The sequence below is a fragment of the Cheilinus undulatus genome, linkage group 6 (genome assembly GCF_018320785.1).
Source record: "Cheilinus undulatus linkage group 6, ASM1832078v1, whole genome shotgun sequence".
In the NCBI taxonomy this organism is placed as follows: Eukaryota; Metazoa; Chordata; class Actinopteri; order Labriformes; family Labridae; genus Cheilinus; species Cheilinus undulatus.
In genome coordinates, this window is record NC_054870.1 from 19,630,678 (window position 1) to 19,653,724 (window position 23,047).

General features: G+C 37.5%; 1 protein-coding gene across 2 annotated transcripts; it reads left to right on the top strand.

The window, feature by feature from the left end:
• The first annotated feature begins 54 nt into the window (after positions 1-54).
• ccdc172 (coiled-coil domain containing 172) lies at positions 55-21,171 on the top strand. 2 transcript variants are annotated; one of them, XM_041790111.1, is made up of 8 exons: positions 55-191; positions 381-466; positions 2,445-2,561; positions 2,988-3,153; positions 7,200-7,301; positions 9,589-9,691; positions 20,384-20,489; positions 20,736-21,171. In XM_041790111.1, the coding sequence occupies exons 1-8, from the start codon at positions 113-115 to the stop codon at positions 20,775-20,777; spliced, it is 801 nt and encodes a 266-aa protein (XP_041646045.1). In that variant the 5' UTR covers positions 55-112; the 3' UTR covers positions 20,778-21,171. The 2 variants fall into 2 exon arrangements, with proteins under 2 accessions (XP_041646045.1, XP_041646047.1); XM_041790113.1 differs by having other exon boundaries at positions 20,402-20,489; positions 20,736-21,169.
• Positions 21,172-23,047: the final 1,876 nt, after the last annotated feature.

Sequence of the window (23,047 nt, forward strand, 5' to 3'; positions counted from 1 at the left end):
GAGATGACTTTTTAATGAGATCAGGCGGGTTTAGCCTGAAAATAGGTCTTTGCTCTCATGCTAGCTTTGTAGACGGATTTTACTTTACACTGAAGTCTGCTTTTGACGTAAGATGAGTCTAGACTCGCTGTTTCAGCAAATTCTTCTAACTGAGCAACAGTTAGCCGATCAGACAAACAAATTTCAAGAAGGTAATGTGTGTTGTAAAGTGCTGTAGCTAAAGCTATCACTTAATATTTAAAAGCTATAAATCGTGTTGTCTTCCCATTATGTAAACAGCACAGTCTCTGGTCCTAGACATAGCTGTTGTGATACTAACAAGATTGTGGTGGTGCTATGTTGTGTTTAAAAGCTAATAATTTCCAACTTTGTTTTTACAGCAAAAGTAGCCATTATCAGATGCCATGAGCAGATAAAAAGCACCAATGAAATTCTTGAAAAGACCAAAGAAGAGCATGATAAAAAGGTAAGGACATATCGTAATGTCTTCTTCTATATTTTTGGCTAAATTATTAATATACATGGACGCAAGAGGAGAAACCATGATTTTAGTACTCTGTGGTTGTCTTTTAATTCAACTATGAGCAAGTGTAAGTACACAAGAGGGGAATGGTTCTGGTCTAATATGTATAGGTTATAACTGAACAGCCTAATATTTGCATAACTTGATCCCCAATTTTATGTTGGCATATCATGCAATTTAAATCTGAGGTGTAAGTGTTAGTCTTTTGTACAAAATCCTTAATGATAGTACTTGTTCCATGTCAGGATGAATATGTGGCAGGAAAAAGCAAAAGGGGGTGGTTTATTTTTCAAGAGATAATACATATATATAAATGTCTTATAAGATGTCATTTTTATCATGATTTACTTCAGAAAGTTAAATTTACATATATTGTAGACTCGTCTCATGCAAAGTGATTTTTTAATCTCGATGATCATGGTTTACAGCTCACAAAAAAATGCCATCTCAGAATAGTTTAATACTGTGGAAAGTCTGATCTGCAAAGTTTTCCTAAGCCTTTACGCTCTCACTGTGGTTTAGTCCACATTGTAAAGTAGTAAGTATATACAGGGTATATATGTAATGTTAAATTAGATACCTTAAACTGAAAACCTTTTCTATATGTAAGTATTAAGGTTTAGATGTTTAAATGTGGCTCAACAGTGAGGGGAGTTTCCCATTATGGTGAAAAGCTGTCTTAGTAGCATAACTGAATATCAACTAACTCTGTAGGAAATGAACACTTGAGCAAAAAAAAAAAAAAGCACATTCCAGCCTTCATTAACACTTCTCACAAAATATTTTTTTGTCCACAACTCATTTTACTGCATGCTACCATTGTTAATTACAACCCTTATACATAGGTAAACATTTACTGTCAAATTAAATTAAAAGGTTTAGCAGGGGTACTCAACACATTCAAGCAACTCTGGCCTACATGTCATATTTTAAAGGAGCTGAGCACCCCTAAAAGGACTAATCCTACCCCCCCCCCCCCCCCGGTTAAAGAATGTATATTTTTGTAGTTGTACACAGTTAACTTCTCGTAAAATGTAAGAATATATGAAAATGAGGCAGTACAATTGCACTACCTTGAAACAGTGTAAGTTATAAGTTGCATTAACACACAGGGTTAAGAAGTGCATATTGGCATATTGATCAGTTGATCTGCTTTATGATTGAAAACACTTAATCTCTCCAATTCATTTCATCAACAGTGCAAATTGCAAGTGCCACTGTAAAATCAATGGCTAATTTCCCCAGGATAACATTAGAGAAACCTTTTAGCATGTGTGAGATATGATGTCAAAGGCCGCCTCATTGACCCCTCAGAAATATTGCCAACTTCTTCCTGTCGTAAAAGTCGACATCTGATCAAAAGAGGAAATTACTAGCTCTAATTGGAGAGGATGCTGCACACAACTCAATGTCTGAGCACGATCAGCGTGAGAGCACACCGTTCAGATACCTTTTCTGACCCTGCAGAATAAAATGGTGTAACTGTTTACATCATACAGATATGCAGGCTGTGTTTACAGCTCTCATGATGTAATGCTTTACCGTTTATGAGAGCTGTCTTAAGATAATTACAGTGTTTAGAAAACTTGAAGCCAATTGTGCTCACTGGAAACATGCTGTGCTCCTCAGCTTACGTGTAAGAAACAATAAACTCTCTTCCTCACTGACAGCTGGAATAATAGGTTAAGAACCGTACAAAAAGTCGTGCCTGAGGTGTATTTACAAACCATCCTACACAAATTTACCTTCCTATATAATTAAGTAATCTCTCTGTTTTGGGGTACACCATGTAATCAACTGGGTGATGGTCCAGGAAAATAAACATACAAAAACCATGTCTTTGACATACAAAGAATCAGAGTTTCCAGCACATCTGTCAAAATGTGAGTTTAAAATTCTCATACGTCCTATTGTACACCAGGCTCAGCAGTTGTCACTGATGAAGCTGCAGCATGGTCTGATGAAGAAACAAGAAAACCAGATGTTGATGAAAAATGAGGAGCTGCTGGGCCAGAAGAACCACCTCCAGGAACATCTAGTGAGTTAAAATCTGAGCCAGTGTTTACTTGTATCGCCCTGAATACTTTGTCAACTTTACAGTCCAAACAACATAGGTGTACGCAAATTGACCCACGCTCTCATTTGGAAGAGTCAGATGGAACAAAAACAAGCCAGGGTTACAAGTATGTAAACATAGAGATGGCTGTACTCAGCTAACTGATTGAGCTGATTGAAAATGATCAGCTTATGTAAGAGTGAGAAAGTACACTGAATACAGGAACGATAGTTAAACTTGTGTAGAATTGTAAAATACTCTCTTTCCTTGTCCTCAAGGTAAAGATTTCATCAGCATTGTATCATGAATTTTAGTAATAGTATCAGCAGAGCCTATTGCAGCCACACAAGCAGATATATTAGCATTATCCCAAGGAGAATTACTCATCATTTGTCTCTTTTATATCAGGCAAAGATAAAGAGGGAGTCTACAGAAGAAAAGGAAACATTTCTGCAAGAGATTTCAAGGTTTAACAGTGAGTTCAGTCTCACAAGGAACAGAGAGATAGAGTCCAAGAACCAAACAACCTCTGAGATCCTGGACCTGGAGAGGAAGGTGGAATTGTTACACCAAGGTCATAGGAGACTTTTAATTATACAGTTGTCACAGCCAACACTGATTGTATGTAATGATGTTAATGAGTTGTGGAAGTAATAAATCAATACAATGCACAAGAAGTGTGATTTGAACCAGAATCAGGTTTAGATTTGTGGGTGTTTGATGGAGAAAGTTAGTAAAACAGATCCAATGAAAAAGTAATTCGATTCATAAATGAATACAGGGAAAATGAATAGAAGCTCCTGCTGAACCTATTCGTCAATTCTTTTCATATCTCTTTCCCAGACTATAGAAATGTAAATTAGATAGAAAAGAAATGCAAATCAGTGCTTCATTACAGTTTAAAACACTGGTTTTCAACTGGTCAGTCATCAATATCCACCACCACTTCTTTAAGAGAAATCATGACCAAAATTTTTGGAGATGCTAAACTTTAATTTCCAACTTTAAATCTCCATTTTTAATGAAAAATGTGTCATTTTGGAGCCCTACTTCAACAGAACATAATTGACCAGAGAGACTTGATAAAACAAACGTGTTTAAGAAGCAACAACATTACAGATAGACTGCTCAGTTTACTTCATTTTGCAGAGAAAGCAAAGTAATTTGGGAATTTTTCAAGGAATTTCCTCATTGTCTTGGAAAAAAACCCCATGGTGTTATTCAAAGAAAAGGAGATGGATAAAGAAACATCTGGAGGAAAATACTTAAATATGCTTGTGATCATAGGAAAACCTAACAAATACACGTTTGAATGTGTATTCCTTTAGGGTTTTATGTACACAGCTTTTTGACATATTTGGTTTCCTGACACAGATTTACAAGTCACCGGAACAGGCTTTACGATCCACTTTTGGGTCGTGACCCACCAGTTGAGAACCACTGGTTTAAAGCAGCAACAGAGTTTCATTCACTTGGCGCACATCAAAGGTCATCCACCCTCCCCAACAGACCATTTACATTTGTTGATAAGCTGTGGGTGGAGAGGCATGTGGAATTGTGTAAATGTATTCAGCATTTGCCATGATATCCATAGTCTGAGGCCAAATGGCTGCATCTAACAGGGTCATTTATTACATGTCAGATGAGATAGTAGTTTTTTTTACAGCCTGATGTGGATGATATCTGCAAGAAAGTACACTCTGCTGTCAGATTTGTACCGTTTGTCTGCTTTGTTGAATGATCATTCACTCTTTTTCTATTTTCAGCTTCTCTGTTCAAAAAAGTTTGGGCGCTGCAGCTGTGTAAAATGTAAATAACAACAAAATGTAGTTATTGCAAATCTTAAAAACCCATATTTTGTTCCCAATAGAACATAAACAGCACATCAGATGTTGAGACTGAGACATTTTCCCATTACATGCGAAGTATTAGCTGACTTGAAATTTGTTGGCAGCAACACATCCCAAAAAAGTAGAGACAGGGTGATGTTTACCAATGTATAGCATCCCCTCTTTTAAGATAAGACAAGATATTCCTTTATTAGTCCTACAAGCAGACCCAGATCATCAGAGATGCAGGCTTTTGAACTCTGCCAGATAACAAGCTGGAGGGCCCCTGTCCTCTTCAGTCCACAGGACTTGGCGTCTGTGGTTTCCCCCAAAAATTCAAATTTTAAATCAACTGACTACAGAACAATTATCTATTTTACCTCAGTCCATTTTAAATTAACTTTGGCCTAGAGAAGATGACGGCATTCCTGGATCGTGTTCACATATGGTTTCTTCTTTGCATGATACAGCTTTAAATTGTATTTGTGGATGGCACAGCTGGTTGTGTTGTCAAACAGGGATTTCTGGAAGTGTTCCTGAGCCCATGCAGTGATTTTCAGTGCAGAATAATGCCTGTTTTTAATGCAGTGCCACCTGAGGGCTAAAAGATAAAGAGCATCCGATATTGACCAACAGCAGGGGTAACCAAACTATGGCCCAGGGGCCAAATGTAGCCCTCAGCACATTTTTGATCGGGCCCCCAAAAATTATTCGAATTTAATGAAATATGGTCTTCAACAGCAAATGACACTTGTGCCAGACTGTATTATTATTCTTAGTTTCAGGACAAAGCAGTGCTTCCATAAAAACACTGTAAACAAACACTTTGACAAGTTTTTATGCTGTTTTTTAAGGACTTAACTGAAACAACACTATAAATAGTAAACATAATGGCAAACCAAAATAATAAAGATATCTTGATTTATAATGCCCTAATGGATTACAGCAGCAAACAGCCGCACCAATGATGTTACAGTGGTGGAGTCAGTGGTGGGCAGAGCCGACCAGGGCCCCCTGAAATCTGACTTGCCTCCCCAAGTCCCCATCTTTAAAAATGATGGGTTGTTTGCGTTTTCAGCCATCAACTAGCCATTTAAGCATACCCAATCACTGAGCATATCTTAAACTACAATAGATTGGTTTCACTCATTTTAATGTCAAGGTGAAGCATATGAAAGTGGCCCCACCATTCTTATATATTTCTGTATTTGGTCCCCAATGGAAAATGTTTGGACACCTCTGACCTACAGTCTTGTCCCTTGTGCACAGAAATTTCTCAGGATTCTTTGAATCTTTTGATGAAATTATGTACTGTATAAAATGGGATATTCAAAGTCTTTGTAATTTAACATTGAGGAACATTTTTCTAAAATGTTTCTAAAATTCCAAAATTTTTAGATACTTTTTTTTTTACAGAATGGTGAAAGATTAAACTGAACAGAACTGTTTTTTAGATAAGAAGCATTAAAGTACAGCACTTGGCTGCCTGTGTCTTCATAAACCAGCATGCTGCCTAAAGAGGTTTCAAAAATGGAGCTCTAAAGGTGTAACAGCCTGTTTTTTTAATTGTTTCAATTTAGTTTAACAACCAGCAATTGTGTTTAAATTATTTATTCAAAAATTGCAGTGGTTTTAATTAGTGCAACGTATGCTTTCTGAATCTTTGCAACTTTAAATGGCTGATTATACTTTGATATTGTTCGCACTGTAAAGCTTTTCTAACCATCGAAGACAGGTGTCCTTGAAGCAAGCATTATATTTAAATCAGGGGTGTCAAACTCAGTCACAGCAGGGGCCAGGTTCTGGATTCAGGTCTAACCTGAGGGCCTAACAGGGTCACCTTTATAACCATAAACTGTCAACCTTGTTTCATCAGTAATAAAATGTGAAAAAAAATCAAAAACCTTTGCACCAATGATAAAAGAAAATTGAGGTTAAACTCTCATAATCTGAGAAAAGTGAAATTATTAGCCAAAACAGTCAAAACATGAAATTGAAAAATGATGTTTTAAAGGCAAATTTGTTAGAAAGAAAGTCACAATTATGAGTTTAAAAGATCAAAATATGAAATAAAATTTGCAATCATAAAAATAAAAGTCAAAATATGATTGAAAATTTAAAATTGTGAGTCTAAAAGGTCAAACTATGGTATTATGAAGTCAAAGTAAGGAGATGAAAATATGAGATAAAATACAAAATAATTAGTTAAAAATGTCAAAACATGCTTTAAATTTTTAAATTATGAATCTTAAAGCTCAAAATATTATATAAGAAGTCAAAATTATGAGTTGAAAAGCTCAAAGTACAAAATAAAAAGCCCAAATCCCAAGTTTAAGTCCTAATTGTGAGATGCAAAATTGAAAAAAATATGAAATTAAAACACAAATGAATTTATTTTCCCACATTCCTGACTTTATATCTAAATATTTTTACTCCTTACTTTTTCAGATTTCATGACCCAACAAGGATATCTTAAAGCATCAAGGATAAGTTCACATTTTTATACTTGAGAAAATTTGCATACCGATGGGCCAGTTATAACAGAAATATCATATGATCTCACAGGCCGTATTTAACTGTTTAATGGGCTGGATTTGGCCCCCAGGCCTTGAGTTTGACACCCCTGATTTAAATGGTTACACTGTATAGTAGTATACTGCATTCCCCATAAAATAAAGCACTATTATAGTGTGCAGAAGACTTTCAGTGTAACCTTTTGTCTTCCTAGCTGATTTTTAAACAACTTTTCAGGAGTTCTGAGCGGGTTTCTTCTCTTATTCTCTATGATCAGAGATGGAGCAGATGAGCTGCAGGAACAGTCACATGAGCACCATGCAGGAGCAGAAGAGAGAACTACAGCTTGAACTTAAGAGCCTGGAAGACCTGAATAAAGGTGAATACCAAATGTTCATCTAATATCGGATGATGTTGTTCTGACTGATCACACGAGAACATATGGTATCAGTTAAGTTAGGCTCATGGTTTGAATGTTTTCTGCGGCATCTACACTGGCTCCATCTCATTATACACCTATTTCTCATTCTCTATTATTGGAGAAAACTGTCACAATCATTTAGAACATGAATCCTGAATCCAAAAATGTTCAATTATTATCATGGGATCCCATGTGAGTTTGTGATTGTTTAGGAGATTTAAGTCATTATATCTAAGGCAGATATCAGTGTCATCTACAATTGGATGGTATCCGATTTTAATGCCATTAAATCTTTGCAAAATTCCCCTCCAATATATGGTTTTACTGCCATGTAACTAAAAATGAAATAATAAAAGAAGCAGTTCAGACCAAGCTCTTGCTAGCAAGCTAAGAGCCAACCTCTGCACACGTCTCATTCAGTCCTTCTATAAAATCCTTCTTTTACTGAGTCAAAGGAAAACCAATAAGGACACTCACCAGTTTGAATTAAAGGGATACTTCAACATTTTGGCAGATTCGCCCATTGCCATAATCCCTATAGTCTTACTAACAGGTTTGTTACCTTTAGTTGTCCATGTGAGCTATTTTTAGATCAGCAGTGCTGAGTTAGGAGCTGCTCTGCCAATGCAATGGATTCTTATGGTATCCCGGCTTTCCTCATCAAACTCATCAAATACACAATCCAACAACTCCGAAACGTTCTCGTGGACAAGTTGTGACCTGCACATTCACCACGCTATGAAATAATCATGGAACATTACAAGACGGAGATGTTTTAAAGTTAAATGCAAAGCCGGAACTACACTCCAGGCATGGCTGCTGCACTGTGTCACTCCACCCAGTGGTTTACTCAAGAAATAGTTCAGAGTATTTGCTTCGTAATGTTACATAATTATACGTTATTATTTCATAGCATGGTGAATGTGCAGGTCACAACTTGTCCACGAGAGTGTTTCGGAGTTGTTGGATTGTGTATTTGATGAGTTTGATGAAGGAAAGCTGGGATACCATAAGAATCCATTGTGTTGGCAGAGAAGCTCCTAACTCAGCACCGCCAATCTAAAAATAGCTTGCACCAGCAACTAAAGGTAACAAACCTATTGGTAAGACTATAGGGATTATGGCAATGGGTGAATTTGCCAAAATGTTGAAGTATCCCTTTAAGCAAAGACCATGGTGTGATGCCAACACATGGCACATAGCTTTACCAACTAAATTGGTACTTTTTTGGGGTAGGTTCTGCATTTAACAAACAAAGCCTACATCATTCACAGAAGTTCTGTCACCATTTTTGGCATTTCCATTTTTGGAAATAGACACATGCTCGAAAGGATTTATTATAAATATAACAGTAGTATTAGCTTTAATGGTAATGCAGTACCACCCAATCTCCTCCAGCTGTTGTATGGGAGTATCCATCATTTTAAGACCAAAAAATGTACATAGCATGAGCTACAGCATGATAGCAAGGCCATGTTTACTCAACAATTTTATCCGATAAAAGCAACCTTTTTTTGTGTTTTAGCTATTTGCTTACATTTTGGATGCCTGAAAATTGGAAGCTTTGAAAACTGGCACCAGAGTTCAATCTATTTAAACTACCTCTAGTTTTGTTGCATGTGAACTGGCAATATGAAGTTCCCACTGAAAACAGAGACTTACACTGATGGGCTTTATAGTTGCAGTTAATGGCCATAACCAATAAGGCTTTTCGGACATGGGCATAGTAGCTCCAGTTAATTCCCATGCACAAGGTGGGGGGACTACAACAACAATGGCAGACTCCCAAGTTCTGTTTATGTTGCTCACTTTTTATTCACTCACTGGGTAGCTAAGGGTCACTCGGATTAGCACCTTGCATCGTAATTTGTTTATATAAACATTTGTGTTGGCCATTTTTGTAGTTTTACACCTAACACTCTGCTTCATTTCAGAGTCAGACTGCCAGATACTGACCTGACATGTATACCTCAGCATTTTAGTCAGTTTTATGCATCTGTCTGCACACAGATTTTTTACAAAATAATTGAAATGGAAAATGAAGAACAGTTCAGTTTTCAGTGGATTGTTTCTGTGTAAACGTGGCCTTAGATCATTTCAAGCCTTGGTGGTGTTGGGAAGCATAGTAAGTCCATCCATATTGTCTTTGCCATTTCAGCAAATATTGTAACAATGTACCCACAGCATGTGTCTGTCTTGTCTAAGGGAAGTCATTTTGTGTTTGATTTATTACTCCTGACTACAGACCTGGAGCAGCAGTTGATGGAGGCTGAGGCAATGACAGAATCTCTGAAAGCGGAGGGCCTGTTTGTCAGTCAGAAACCTCTCACTGACAGTACCTGTCTTAGGTGAGTGTCATCAGCGGTACGGATACAAAAGCAGGTTTTTATCATACAGATAGACATCGTATGCAGCACTTATTTTACTTGTATGATATTATGTCTAAGAATAACTTCAGAGAGAAAGCAAATGTGGAGAAAAACTGTCAAAAAAAGTCATTTAGAAAATAAAAATATTATTTTTGCTGAATTTCATTGGATCTTGCTGTAAATTTGAATATACCTTCCTGAGCAGCTATGAATATGATTACTTGAGGGTTGTAAACAAAAGTCCATTTTCTACCCTCTCCTGAACAGAGCTCTTTTGGATTCCATAATTTGACTGGAAAAATAATATAAAATAATCTTAGGAGTAGCACTAATGGCTACAGTCACTCTAACACTTAGAAAAGCACTGGAAGAGAATCACGGTGCTGACACAAGTCAGCACAGCAGTCTTCGGGGCCCATAAATAGGAGGTGTTATTTATGACAAGCAGAAGTGAATCGTGCTGTGAGAAGTGCTGAATAAACTGTGTTTCTCTCTCTGTATCCTGCTGGCTGGAGTCCACATCTGAAAGTGTAAATAACAGAGCATTAAGACCATTTGGCTTAATTAATGCTTTGATCCGCAGCGTATTTCATTCAATCAACAAGTGGAAGAGAGGGGGGGCTAATGTGATTGATGCAGGAAGGTTTGTAAAGGAAAATTAATGAGGAGCAGGGACTTAAGTATTTACACTGAATGCTTATCCAGCTTCTTAAAAGCAACAAGACACTTTGTTTTTGTGTGTGTGGAATCTTACAGCATGTTTTAACTTAAAAACATCTTATGTATTAAAATATATATTTCTTTTTTATGGACTAAAACTAGACTAAAACTATAAAGGGTAGAAATGACTAAAATGTCACTAAAAGGCATTTAATCCAAAGACTAAGACTAAAATTAAAAATAACTGTCAAAACTAACACTGGATGCCACTCAAGCTTTGTCTAATACTTTATGCAAAAAACTGCAAATAAATATTTGAAAACGGGGTCAAGCAGAGTTTCCATTAACCAACATTTGCCAGTCTTTGGCTTTTTTCACAGGCGGATGTCCAGCAGATAAAAATGATTGAAATGATGTCAAGATTTCTGGCACAAAATACGCCAATGACCAGATAAGTAAAAACTGAATACTTACATATTATTTTCTGTATTACCTGGGGTTGTTCATCTACTCAGGCAGCAAGCACATGGCTTATTAATGTTGATATATTTATAAGCTGAAACAGATGCCATCAAACTGAGCCTTTCTCTGAGGGAGTTCATAGCTACTGGTAACTATGCAGGGAAATCTTTACCAGAACACGCTTGGAAAACAGACTTTTAATCTCAGTGAGATTTCCCTGGTTTACCAAAGGCTTAACCCTTTACCTACTTAGCCAGCACCAGTGCTGTGTTTTATATGTCCGGAGTATTATTACCATAACTCTGTCAAAGTTTGTCCGATCAGAAAAATTCCAACAGTGTTGGAAAGCTGAGAATTATGGGCATGCGCACATATATGGTTCATTGCAGTACTCGCAACCATATGATGTGGGCATTCATAGCAAAACACCATAGCGAAACACCAGAAGTATGGCAAGACCACTACACGGATCCTCAACACTATAACTCCTCTAAAGTTTGCTCAGTCTAAAAAATTCTAACGCTGACAGAGAGCTGAGAATCTGTGATTTCCAGCAATATATGATGTGTGGTATATATGTTATGGTAATGTTGAACAGCATCATGAAAACGGTAGCTTTGGCAGAAGACAAGTGAGAAAAGGAGAGTGAAGGAAGAGAGTAAAAGGAGAGCGAGCAAGAGTGGAGTTATGTTTTCAAAAAATAGCGTTAGATAGTGGCATTTGTGTGTGTCTGTCATGTGCAATAACAATATGTTACTTGAGAATGTTGAGAATGCATTTTTCCACCTTTATTTGCACTAATTGTTGCCTATGTATATAGTTATCTTTTGCACTGTGTTTTGCACACCCAGAGTCCTAGACTCAAAAAGTGACTGGTGATTGTTCTTAAAATGTATAGGTTCACATTTCAAATGTCAAATCAAAACTTCATGAGCAATAACAAAATTTCTTCTCATAAAAGCCATGAAAAACAAATCCGTTTTTTGTGTTTTTCCTCTTGTAAACTGCTGACAATTCCATATAATGTGCAAGAATCATTAACCAGATGTTGAAAAGTCAAGTTCAAATACTCCTGGGAAAAGGGACCAAAGCTCTCATACTAAGGGCATTTCCTGACTATTTTACAGCCATAATAACAAAATATGTCCAAATCGCCATTTTTACACTCAGTGGGGAAAGGGTTAATATAATCAGCAATATAGGGGAATTTTGAGTTGGTCATCGCTGCAAGTAATAAAGACGCTGAAACAAAGGGAACTGTAGACAGCTGAGCGGCTTAAACACCGATGCAGCAGCCGGGAGAGAGAGGTCTACGCCATGTAAAGTTGTAGTGGACTTTGATGAGTGGGTAAATCTGCCTGTGACCAATTCTCTGATAAAGTGGAACTGTATTGCACACAGAATCAGGTTGTGCAGAACAGTATGGATTGCTTGGGGCTGATAGCGAAGGCTCCATCTGTCTTTCTCTTCACTAGTTGTTATTGCTCTGGGTGTCCTGGTCTAATAAGCAGCAACAATGTAGGATAAGCCGTCAATGAGAAGAGGACTGGACTGAAATATCCGATGTGGAGCTTTTGCCTTTTCAGTACTACTCCCAGTAAACTAGGATGGTTGAATTTACTTCTTTAGCGGAGGTTACAGTTGAAATCATCATGAGGACTAATATTGGACAACTGACGGTAATGCTCATATTTCATTTGAAATGCAGTTTTAATGTGGGTGTCTAGTTCAGTGGTTCCCAACCTTTTCAGCCTGTGACCCCCAAAATAAAGGGGCCAGAGACAGGGGACCCCCGCTGTAACTGAAAGTGGTCGAACACAGCCATGCACAATCAAGAATAGTCCTGTGCAGACAAGGCCGCCCATACAGAGGATAAAGGAGGGATAAAGGGGGAGGTTTCGGGGACCCAGCCACAATGGGGGCCCATGGAGGTCAGCAAAATCATGGTCCATTGTGAAGTTAAGCTGTGATAACCATATTTTATATTTGACCTGAATAATAACCACTCTCAAAGCAACAAATATATTTATTTATTCAGCTGAATAGAGAATAGCCTTCTTAAAATGAAAATAACTTTTATTAAAAACACATTTCAAATTGTCGAAATTGGTTAATAATGGCAAAAAATGGTGGAAAAGGTGGTAAAATTGGATTTTTTAAGAACATAAATAGGTTAAAAGTGGCAAAAAATAACCAAAGATGGATTAAAGTGGCATAAAAGGGCACATAGGGTGGTAAAAGGGGATTGAAAAGTGGCTGAATTGGCTTTAAAGTCTAAAAAATTTGTGAAAATTAGGTGGAATTGGATGAAAATTTGATATAAACTGGCAAAAATAGGTTAACTGTGGTTAAAATGGGCAAAAGGTGTGTAAAAAAATGGTTAATAGTGGCAATAATGGGTCAACAGAGGCAACAATAGGAAGAAAGTGGCAAGAATTGGTTTAGAAGTGACAAAAACAGGCAAAAAAAAGTGATGGAAAGAGTTTGAAATTGACACAAATGGGTTTTAAATGTCAAAAATGTGCTAAAATTAACAAAATTTGCATTAAAAGTCATACAAAAAGAGTTAACAATTGGTAAAATTGGTGTAAAATGGCAACAGTATAATTAAAAAACAGTGTATATATATATATATATATATATATATATATATATATACATATATATTTTTTTAAAGGCATCTGGTGACCCCTTTTCAGTATCTTGCAACCCCCAAGGGGGTCCTGACCCCAAGGTTGAGAACCACTGGTCTAGTTAGCGGAGCACTTGTAAGTATGGACTATTCGTTGTTGTCAGTAAGGGATGGTATTTGGCTGTTGTAAGCTGCTAAGTTATGGCTACAGCTTATTTTGAAAAAGACTTAATTCAAACTTTTACTAATAAATCAAAAATACATAAATCGTGAAATACTTGGTCTTTAATAGTGTATGGACAGTCCTGAAATGTTTCCTGTGTTATGTTTTTTTCTTGCTGATTATAAAGAAATTATTTTCCTCATTACGGGTGAAGCAAACCTACACAAAACTCACCAATCAGCAGCCGATGGCCAAAACCCTGCAGTCTAGTACACTATTCAGGCTAACAGCTGTGATTATATTAGTCCATTATCTGTGCTGATGAACGCTGGACCAGTTTCTGACAAGTTCTTAACATAAGAGCATCTTTAGACCTTATTCAAGAAACTCTCCTGTGTGATCATTGGGGAGAAAGCTCGTTTGGAGGCAGGAATTTTTTAACTCTGAGTTGTCATGTTTTGAACTGTTAGGCTGAGATAAGGCTCCGTAGTAGTGGAGAAGTGGATCACATTTGTCCACTGCTGGACCATCTTCTCTCTGACATGTACGACTCTGGCAGGGAGTTTTCTGCAAAAATCTTGCGCCCAGGCAAATCACATATCCTGGGTGGAGTGTCTTTATGAGATTTTTAAATCCTGGCTTTTCAGCAACACTGGGGTTGTGTCTTTAGCGACGTGTCGTGTTACTGCCACTGTTATTTCAGCATCATCTTGCAGCGATTTTAAGGACTTCTGTGTGAGTTTGACCTCTTCCTTCTTAAAGCTGAACAACTGGCAGATGACAGACCCACCGCTGTTTCTCATTGTGTGTCTCTGAACACAGCTAACTAGCCGCTAACTCGCCACGCTGCTCTCTTTACCCATAGTGTTTACCTCCTTCCCTCTCCCATGCTTCCATCCTCCACTGATAAAAAAATGTGCACGTGCAGAGGAGAATTTTCTGGATGGGCTGGGGAGTGAGCTCGCTGCCGTGAGAGATGTGTTCAGGGACAACGGGAGGAGGGAAAATTCAGGGAGAAATGCACGCTGAAGGCTCAAAACTTCCACATAATTAATGCTTGATGTTCGTGATATAGTCATTTTATACATCGTGTGTGGCAGAAGCCATGATACGTCGAGTATACTCGATATATCGCCCACCCCTACCCAGGTGTTGACAATCAGGTGCCTGATTGGCACGTGTTATATTCAACGATGAGTCCAGATTCTGTCTAAGGCAGTTCGATCATAGCGTCAAAGTGTGAAGAAGATGTGAACAACGCTATGCTGAACACTAGTGGGATCCGCTTGAGCATGCTGTTCATGCCAGAGTGACCAACACAACCTCACTGGCTGATTTGCGATAAATGCTTGTTGAAGAATGGGATGCCATCCCACAGCAGTGTGTGAGCAGGCTGGTGACCAGCATGAGAGTCAGGCTGTTGTGGCTGTGTATGGTTCTTCTACAGGCTCTTGTTTGTTGAATAAATAACATGTTAATTTGACAATATGTGTTGTTTCTTCAGACCTCAATCATCCAATCCACCAAACAGGAGTCAATGGCAGAATAAGCTGTTTGGCATTGATAGAGAAGATTTGGAAAATTTTTCATGGGTGCAACCCACATACTCAGCTCTGCTGCTCATCCCACAAATGCATGTTACTTACAAATGTGGCACCACTTAAAAGGGAAGAAACAGATTTAAAAAATGAGATTATTATCAAACAGCATTGTTAAAACAAAGAAATAATCTACCAAACACAAATTACTAATTTTTTGTGCTAAGTTTATCAATGCAAACTAAAACACCTGATCATCTGTGTGGCATAGTTGAAAATGAGCCAGTTGTGTGTCATGAATCAGAAACCTTCTCTATTAAAACATGACTGGTGGGTCCACCTTGTTTCTCCACAAAGAGACTTCCTTTATGTGATTAAAGACTAGAGATCAATAGTGTTCCGGGAAGGAAGGGTCATTGTTATTGCTGATGCCACTACTTTGGATAATGTCTCCTCTACAATACTGTGGATGTGAGGTGATTAAAAAAAAAAAACTTAAGATGATGATTGGTATGCTTTGAATTTTACATCTAATTTGAACTCTTACTTATTTTGACACCTTTAAGGTCACCAATTTCTTCAGCATTTAATCAAAGACTTGTTTTTAGGATGAGATATAAAATGGGTCTATGGCAAACTCCTCTCTTCCCATTTCTGTTATTCCTGCTCTCTTATTTATTTTTCTGTCTTCTTTTGCCTCTACATATTCATCTAGTCCATTTCTGAACCCTCCCAAAGCGCTGCCTTAAATCATGCATGTGAGTAGCATGTCCTGTTCATCCATCAGCCTCATTAAACATACTCGGCCCTTCATTACCCCCCGGGCTTATTAGCCTCAGGAAGTGCTGAGGACGAGGCTTTAGAAGAGAGAGGGGCCTCCTCTCACTCATTCCTATGATCATCCATCGGAACTGAAACCATCAATCCTGTCCTCAACTGCTGCAGCGTCTCCTTAAAACGCAGATTTAACTCTCCGCTCATTGATTGTTGGAAATTGAATGCATGTCAATTTGAATGAGTGCTACAGCCATTTAAAAAGTGTTCAGTGTGCAAAACAGGGTTCCTGCCGCCATAGAAGGATACCTGAAATATTCAGTGCTTGGGATTGATGATTTAGGAGTCGTGGAGATTTTTGGATGTGTAGGATTTTCTTCATTGATATATTACTGCTATATTATTTCTGAAGGCTCATTTGAAGATGTCATTGCAGTGCAGAAATCAAATTTTAAACTGCAGAAACTGCAGATATCCAAATGCCATTCTGTGTTTCTATGCTGTTGGAGTCCTCACAGTATGATGGCCCTAAAAATCAGATTTCTTAGTCCTTCAGGGGTGTGGAAAGTTTAAGACACTGCTGTGTGAATGTAATTTAAGCTTAGTTGTTTTATTGCCTCATGAACTTCCAATAAAAAAAAGAAAGTATAGATTGTGTTCAACCCTTGGAACACCTGGCATGTAACTCAAATCAAAGAAATGAAATGCCATAGCCTGGACAAAGATGCAGCTTTATTTTTTTTCTGAGTGCTCTGAAATGGGTTATAGCTTTATGTAGGTTCATGATATAAAAGTGTAAACCAATTTTAGAAATACAGAGTTTGTGTTTTATTCTACAACAAAGGGACTGCTGTTTCCTCTGTTGTTCAAATCTTTGATCTACTTTGTATAAGGGAATTTCAGAGCTGCTTATTTTAAGGCTTTGTGAACAAAACCTTAGGGTAAATGTTAAAATCAGAAGTCTAATCCATCATCACTATTTGATGATTTGTAAGGAAGTGCTGACTCAGGCTGTTTACAAAGAGAAAAATGTCTTTTTTCATGCTCAAATTTAATGTTAAGTATTATCATAACACTTCTGAGGCGTTTTATCGAGCATTGTTTTGCTCTTCTTGCAGTATCTCTGCAGACCATTTAGATTTGTTCCTGCTGGATGATTTCAACGTAAGAGAAAAGTCTTAGCTTGATTTATTGCTGTCAGTTCCCTCTATGTTCGGTAATTTGTCCCTCAGGGGCTTCTGTATACCCTCACCTCTGTGCTCCAAGGCCTCACTGATAACATAATCAAATACGGAATAAAAAGGACCTGACAATGCTGACTGCAGCTTGTTAGAGGAGGAGAAGATGCAGCTCATCAGTCAAGGAAACATTGAGTGTCACTGTTTTATATCCCTCTTTCTTTTCAGCTGCGGATTCTAAGAAAAAAGATGGAAAAAATTCATGCAGTTACAGAGCAGTATGACTCGTCAAACTTTTACTTTTATGTAGTTCATTAGATTCCTTTGTCTGGTCATTTAGCTGGTTGATTTAGAGTGTGTGCCATAAATCATTACATAATGATAAAAGAGACTAAAAGCAGCACATGTGAAAGAGAGCTTGTCAAATATGGAATTTACGAGATCCATACCATCGTAAAGAGGAAAAAATACCTATTACTCATGTGACAGCTACTGTAATGAGTTTCATGACTTGGAATAAAGTCAAGCCTTTGTTTACCTGCATTGTGTATAAATATGACTCCAGCTCTCAAATGTAAATATATAAGTGCATAAATCATTTTAGATGATATTTCACAGTATCATAAATTTTCAATCATGTGGGATGGAACTATAGTTGATAAGGAGGCAAGGTGGACGAAGAGGTAAGCACAACAAACAGCCATGGCAATGATGGTAAACGTGGAGATGGAAGTCAGAAACGAATAAGAGAATGGAACAGAATACAGTATCTTCATTTTCATTGCACAAGTACAGTGACATTGAAATATAATCCTTAAAGGTGCAACGAAACAGTACAAATAATAAAACGCATGAAAAACTATGATATAAATAATCAAAAGAAGTAAAAAAATTCATTCATTCAGACACATTCATACACAATACGAACTTTTCAAGTTTCTGCTGTTTTGTGCAGTTATGGCTCTGGCATGAAATAGATCTTTAATCCCAAGGGCAACAGTTCAAAGCAAGAATGACTGGGGTGAGATAGGTTCCTGAGAATATTCTGTGACAACAGGAACTGTAAAGATCCTCCAGGAAGTGAAGAAGGCAGCTTACAATGGCAGATCAATTTGCCCGTTTGTGCCAAACTAACAAGTGTGTAAAGCATGTACTGTAAAACATATCAAACTCACCAAGAGAGAACCAAAACTGCTACTGCAGTGCTGGTAGCAGGTAGCTAACAGCTAGCCACATTGGGCTTCTTTACTGTAATAAAGCATTTGCAAGAAAGTCTGGCTGCAGACTGTCCATTTCTGACGACTATTCTCACAGACTGCTTATCTGAGACGCCATACGTCTTAGAACAAAAATGCGCGCTAAAACTTAAATAAAAGTCTAAAGTAAACTTAACCATAAAAAGATTCCAACTCAGCCAGTGTATCTTACATTGCTATGGAGCGACAGAGCTAATGTGGCTAAAGCTAAGCTCACAAAACAGCTACACATCTACATTATCTGCATAGCTAAGTTGCTAAGACTCATGCTGCTAAAGCTAACTTAGCAAAAGAGTTACGTAGTTAACAAATCTAAAGCTAAGCTCACAAAGCAGCTGCATAAGCTACTAAGTTGTTATTTCCGTATCTACTATCTACAGTAGCTCAAGCAACATTTGCGAAAGCTCACGCTGTTAAAGTTTACCTAGCTATGTTGGCTTATGTAGTAACTTTAATTAAGTAGCGAGCATAGTCGTGTTAGCTTTAGCTAAAGCTAACAAAGCAAATTACGGCCCTTCCTTTCTGTGTCAGATGGTGTCTCAGATAAACAGTGTTTGAGAGTGACTGTTAGAAATGTAGGGCCACAAATGGTCAGCCAGACCCCACTCCACGTTTAACCACATCATTTGTGTTTGAGAGTATTTTTGGTGACTGAATCTTTCAGTGAGTGGTATGATGAGTCGTTTTTTCTCATTCCACACCACACTATGCGAACAAAACAGTTGAATCTGTCATTGTTTGCCGTCATGTTTGGTCTCTCAAATTCTCAAAATGAATTCAGATTTAAAAGTTCTTGAAGTGTGTGCCAAGCTTTGGCTGTGATTCAGCTAGATTTGCTGCCGACTGTGTTGAGGGTTCTGGATGCTGTAAAGCATCTTTTGATAGAAAAAAAAGGTGATATTTAAAATCAACTTTAATTTTTATTTTCAGCATTATATGTTTTAAGACTCTCTTCACATTTCATTAAACATATACTGACATTGTCAGTCATGCCTGAGGTCTGTAAAAAATTTTTACATCAATTTTTGCATTAGCCGTTTAAGAGTCCATTCACCGATAAATTTAGTATTGTCTCCTCACCTTGCATCAGTTTTGTTTGATTTGTCAAAGATACCTTTGCTTGTCTTCTTTCTTAAAACACACAGCAGGCTGCCCCACCGTTCCTTATGTTTTCTCTTCCTTTGTACCTGTACCTTTTGACTTGCTTGTTCTGCCAGCTGTTTTTGAAGTTTGTTTTTTCAGTGTTTCACTTGCAATTCTGTGATGACAAAAGGATATCTTCACATACTGTATATGAGACAGCTATTAATAAATTAAGGCATCACAGACAATTAAAAAATAAAATAATGCAGAATGTAATCAGCACAAATTAGCTGCTTGAAAATACTGAAGCACTGGTGTAAGAATAGCCATAACTTACAAAAGGTGTTGCACCCAAGTCACTGTATTTGCTACAGCAACATACCAGAGGATGTCTCTCTCTCTCTCTCTCTCTCTCTCTCTCTCTCTCTCTCTCTCTCTCTCCCCCTCTCTCTCTTCCCCTCTAGAGCACATACAGAGACACCACTCAATACTTAAAGGTACAAGCAAGGGGAGATTGTTCACTAGTTTTTGCTTCAAAGAGGACATCATACATGAAATGAACAAGAAGAAATTCTTACAGTGACAGAAATATACTTTGGAAACGCTAATAGTAGTTGAAATATTGGCTGTCAATTTTGTCCTACAGATAAGACAGGTCAGACAAATCAGGCTCTAGGTTGAAAAATGATTAAATGTGGAGTTGTCATTATTCATCATGAAGTCTCTATTTCCTTTTGTTTAGATTTTATGTTTGAAATATATTTTGATATTTAATCATCCCTTAAGAAACTTGTGAAAGTTTCCTGCAAATGCAAAGGAATGGCATCACTGGGTTTTAACTTTATACAGAGAAATCTAATAATGACTCATAAAGATTGACATTACAAGTTTCCTTTTTTAACTAATCCCTCTGCTTCTAACATAGATTTCATGTGTTTCCCAGGCTGAGGAGGGAGCTGGAAATCCATAAAGACGGAGAGCTGGAGCTCCGTAGAGAGGCGCTGAGCTCTGAAATACAGTTCATCAAGTCTGTAAGTGGCTCTCTAAAGGACAAGACTTTATTATGGCTGATAAAAACTATTTTAGATATGATGAAATTATTCATATCCTACCACAATTAGGCTGGATTCTTTTCATGTCAGACCAGGGCAGAAATAATTACGTCTTTCAAACACAGATAAGCTGACCAGAATTGTTATTCGTTTTTATGAAAAAGTAAGAATAGGAAGGGAATTCATTTAGAGTGCTCTTCATAGACTCTCTTTGTCCTTCTGCAGAAGCTGGACAGCAGCCAGGGAAGTGGGCGGCATGAGATTTGACACAGAGAAGATACAGGAGTGTTTCACTGGTTTACTGATAGTCTGTTCTGTTTAATAAATATACATCCTGATGAATAAGGAGCAGGGAGAGAGCAGGATTATAAACTGTGCTCTTCTATATTTACTTAAGAAGATCCATGAATAGAGCAAATGCCAACCTTTGATTAACCGCAGTCAGCTCAGACTGTCTTTCAAACATTCAGAGATGTAAACTGTTGCCTGAAGAGTTAATACAAAAAAAGCTAATGACTTTAAAACTTTAGGAATTGTAAGTAAAATATTTCTTGTTATACTTGTTTCAGTTTCAGTAAAACACAGCAGAGATTTTAACCTTGAACTAGGTGTTTTAATGACTGTATTTTATGTGTACATAATCTGTCTCTACAATACTAACAACAAAAAGCAGACACCTGCAGAGTGAGCTTTATATATGTCATTCCTTAAACATCAGGACAGATGTACAAAATGATACTACACTTCCCTCTAGTGTAAAAAGACTTGCATTGCAACATTAGCTTATGAAAGGAGAATCATACTGAGCCATGGGTAAGTCTATACAAAGAAAATAAACTAAATCAACTGAAAAGAAAAGCAGCCTCACAGCAACCTGCCACAAGCAACAGTTCTTCCCAGCCAATGGCTGAATCTAATTTCATATCTCACTTTGGGTATGTTCAAGTAGTGCTTTTTGGATTAGAAGGTTTTTCAACTGAGCGTACTCTGCGTTAATTTTTGTCAGTTTTTCATCTGTTCTCTCAAAGCTTACAGATACGGACCAAATGTAACAATGATCATTCCAACTTAACAGACACATGTCAGTATGAGGCCGTTGACGGTTGTTTTGACAGATAAGGATAAGGATAAGGATAAACTTTATTGTCCCCGAGGGGAAATTTGTCATGGACATAAGTGCAGCGCTGCTCACAATCAATGCATTCATCATAAAAACAAACAGGCAATACACAGGCAGATAAATGGTCCACATTGACCCAGAATAAGAGAGACTTGCAGGTAGAGTTAGTATTGCGCCTGCCCAGTAATATTGCACTGGCTTCCCTGCAGTAAACAGTTTGTAAAATATATTGCACATTCCCCTGGTGCAAGTTGACAAAATTGCCTGAGGAGAGCACATTAAAAAAGCTGTCACTGTGGCATACCAATGACACAGCAAAGTACCAATATTACAATAACAAACCCACTGTTAGAATAAAAAAACGATGTCACTGTGACATAATAATGACACAACAAGATACCAATAATACAATAAAATACCAACTGTAACAATTAAAAAAAACAGTTCCACTGTGGCATACCAGTGACACAACAGAATACCAGTAATACAATAAAATACCAATGTGGCATTAAAAAGCAATGTCACAATAAATTTAATGCAGTAGTAAGACAACACCCATGCTAGAGCATTATGTTAATGCAGAGAGATGGAAGTAGGGAGGAAGGAGAGCTTGTAGCGATGACTTTTATATCTGCTAGCTCTGAACTGTCTTCCAGAGGGCAATAATTCATATTCCAAATAAAGAACATGAGAAGAGTCCTTCAAGATTTTTTTATGCCTGATTGATGACAATTTCTTCAAAGATAGTTTGAAGGGACAGGTAATTTTTCATGCCAATCACTTTCATGGTACATTTAAACATTTTTTCAATCTTAGATTTACATTGAACAGACAGAAAGCCAAACCCTGCTGCCATCCCGTCCGTATCTGATCAGACTTCCCATGACAGCATTATAGAAAGTCAACATCTCACTTGTACTCACACCAAACAATCTGAGTCTGCAAAGAAAATGCAGTCTTTGGGCCAGTGTGGCACACAAGAAATCAACATGAACATTCCACTTTAAAGAGTTATCCATCTGAATGCCTAAATACTTACATGAGTCCACCTGCTCAACTAGACTATCACTGATTAAAACAGGGCCATGTGATCTAACCGCCCTGGGGTGAAATATCATCTCTTTAGTTTTGTTTGTGTTTAGAATGAGATGATGTTTCTCACACCAAGCCTGAAATGAGACAGCCTCATTGAGATAAACAGAAGGGCAATCATCAACACAAAAAAGACTGAAGATAATTGTGTCATCAGAAAATTTTATGATAAAGTTATTTTGATGACTGCTTCTGCAGTCGTTGGTATTAAGTGTGAATAAGAGAGGAGAGCTCACAGCTCCTTGGGGTACCCCTGTACTACATTTTTTAACAGTGGAGAGTGTACTATTCACAATAACTCGTTGTGACCTGTCAGTCAAAAGGG

Coding starts and splice junctions, on each gene's coding strand:
- ccdc172 (XM_041790111.1), top strand. CDS start 113: ATGAGTCTAGACTCGCTGTTTCAGCAAATTCTTCTAACTGAGCAACAG. Junction 3,154..7,199: donor GGTGGAATTGTTACACCAAG/GTCATAGGAGAC, acceptor CTCTATGATCAG/AGATGGAGCAGATGAGCTGC. Junction 7,302..9,588: donor CCTGGAAGACCTGAATAAAG/GTGAATACCAAA, acceptor TCCTGACTACAG/ACCTGGAGCAGCAGTTGATG.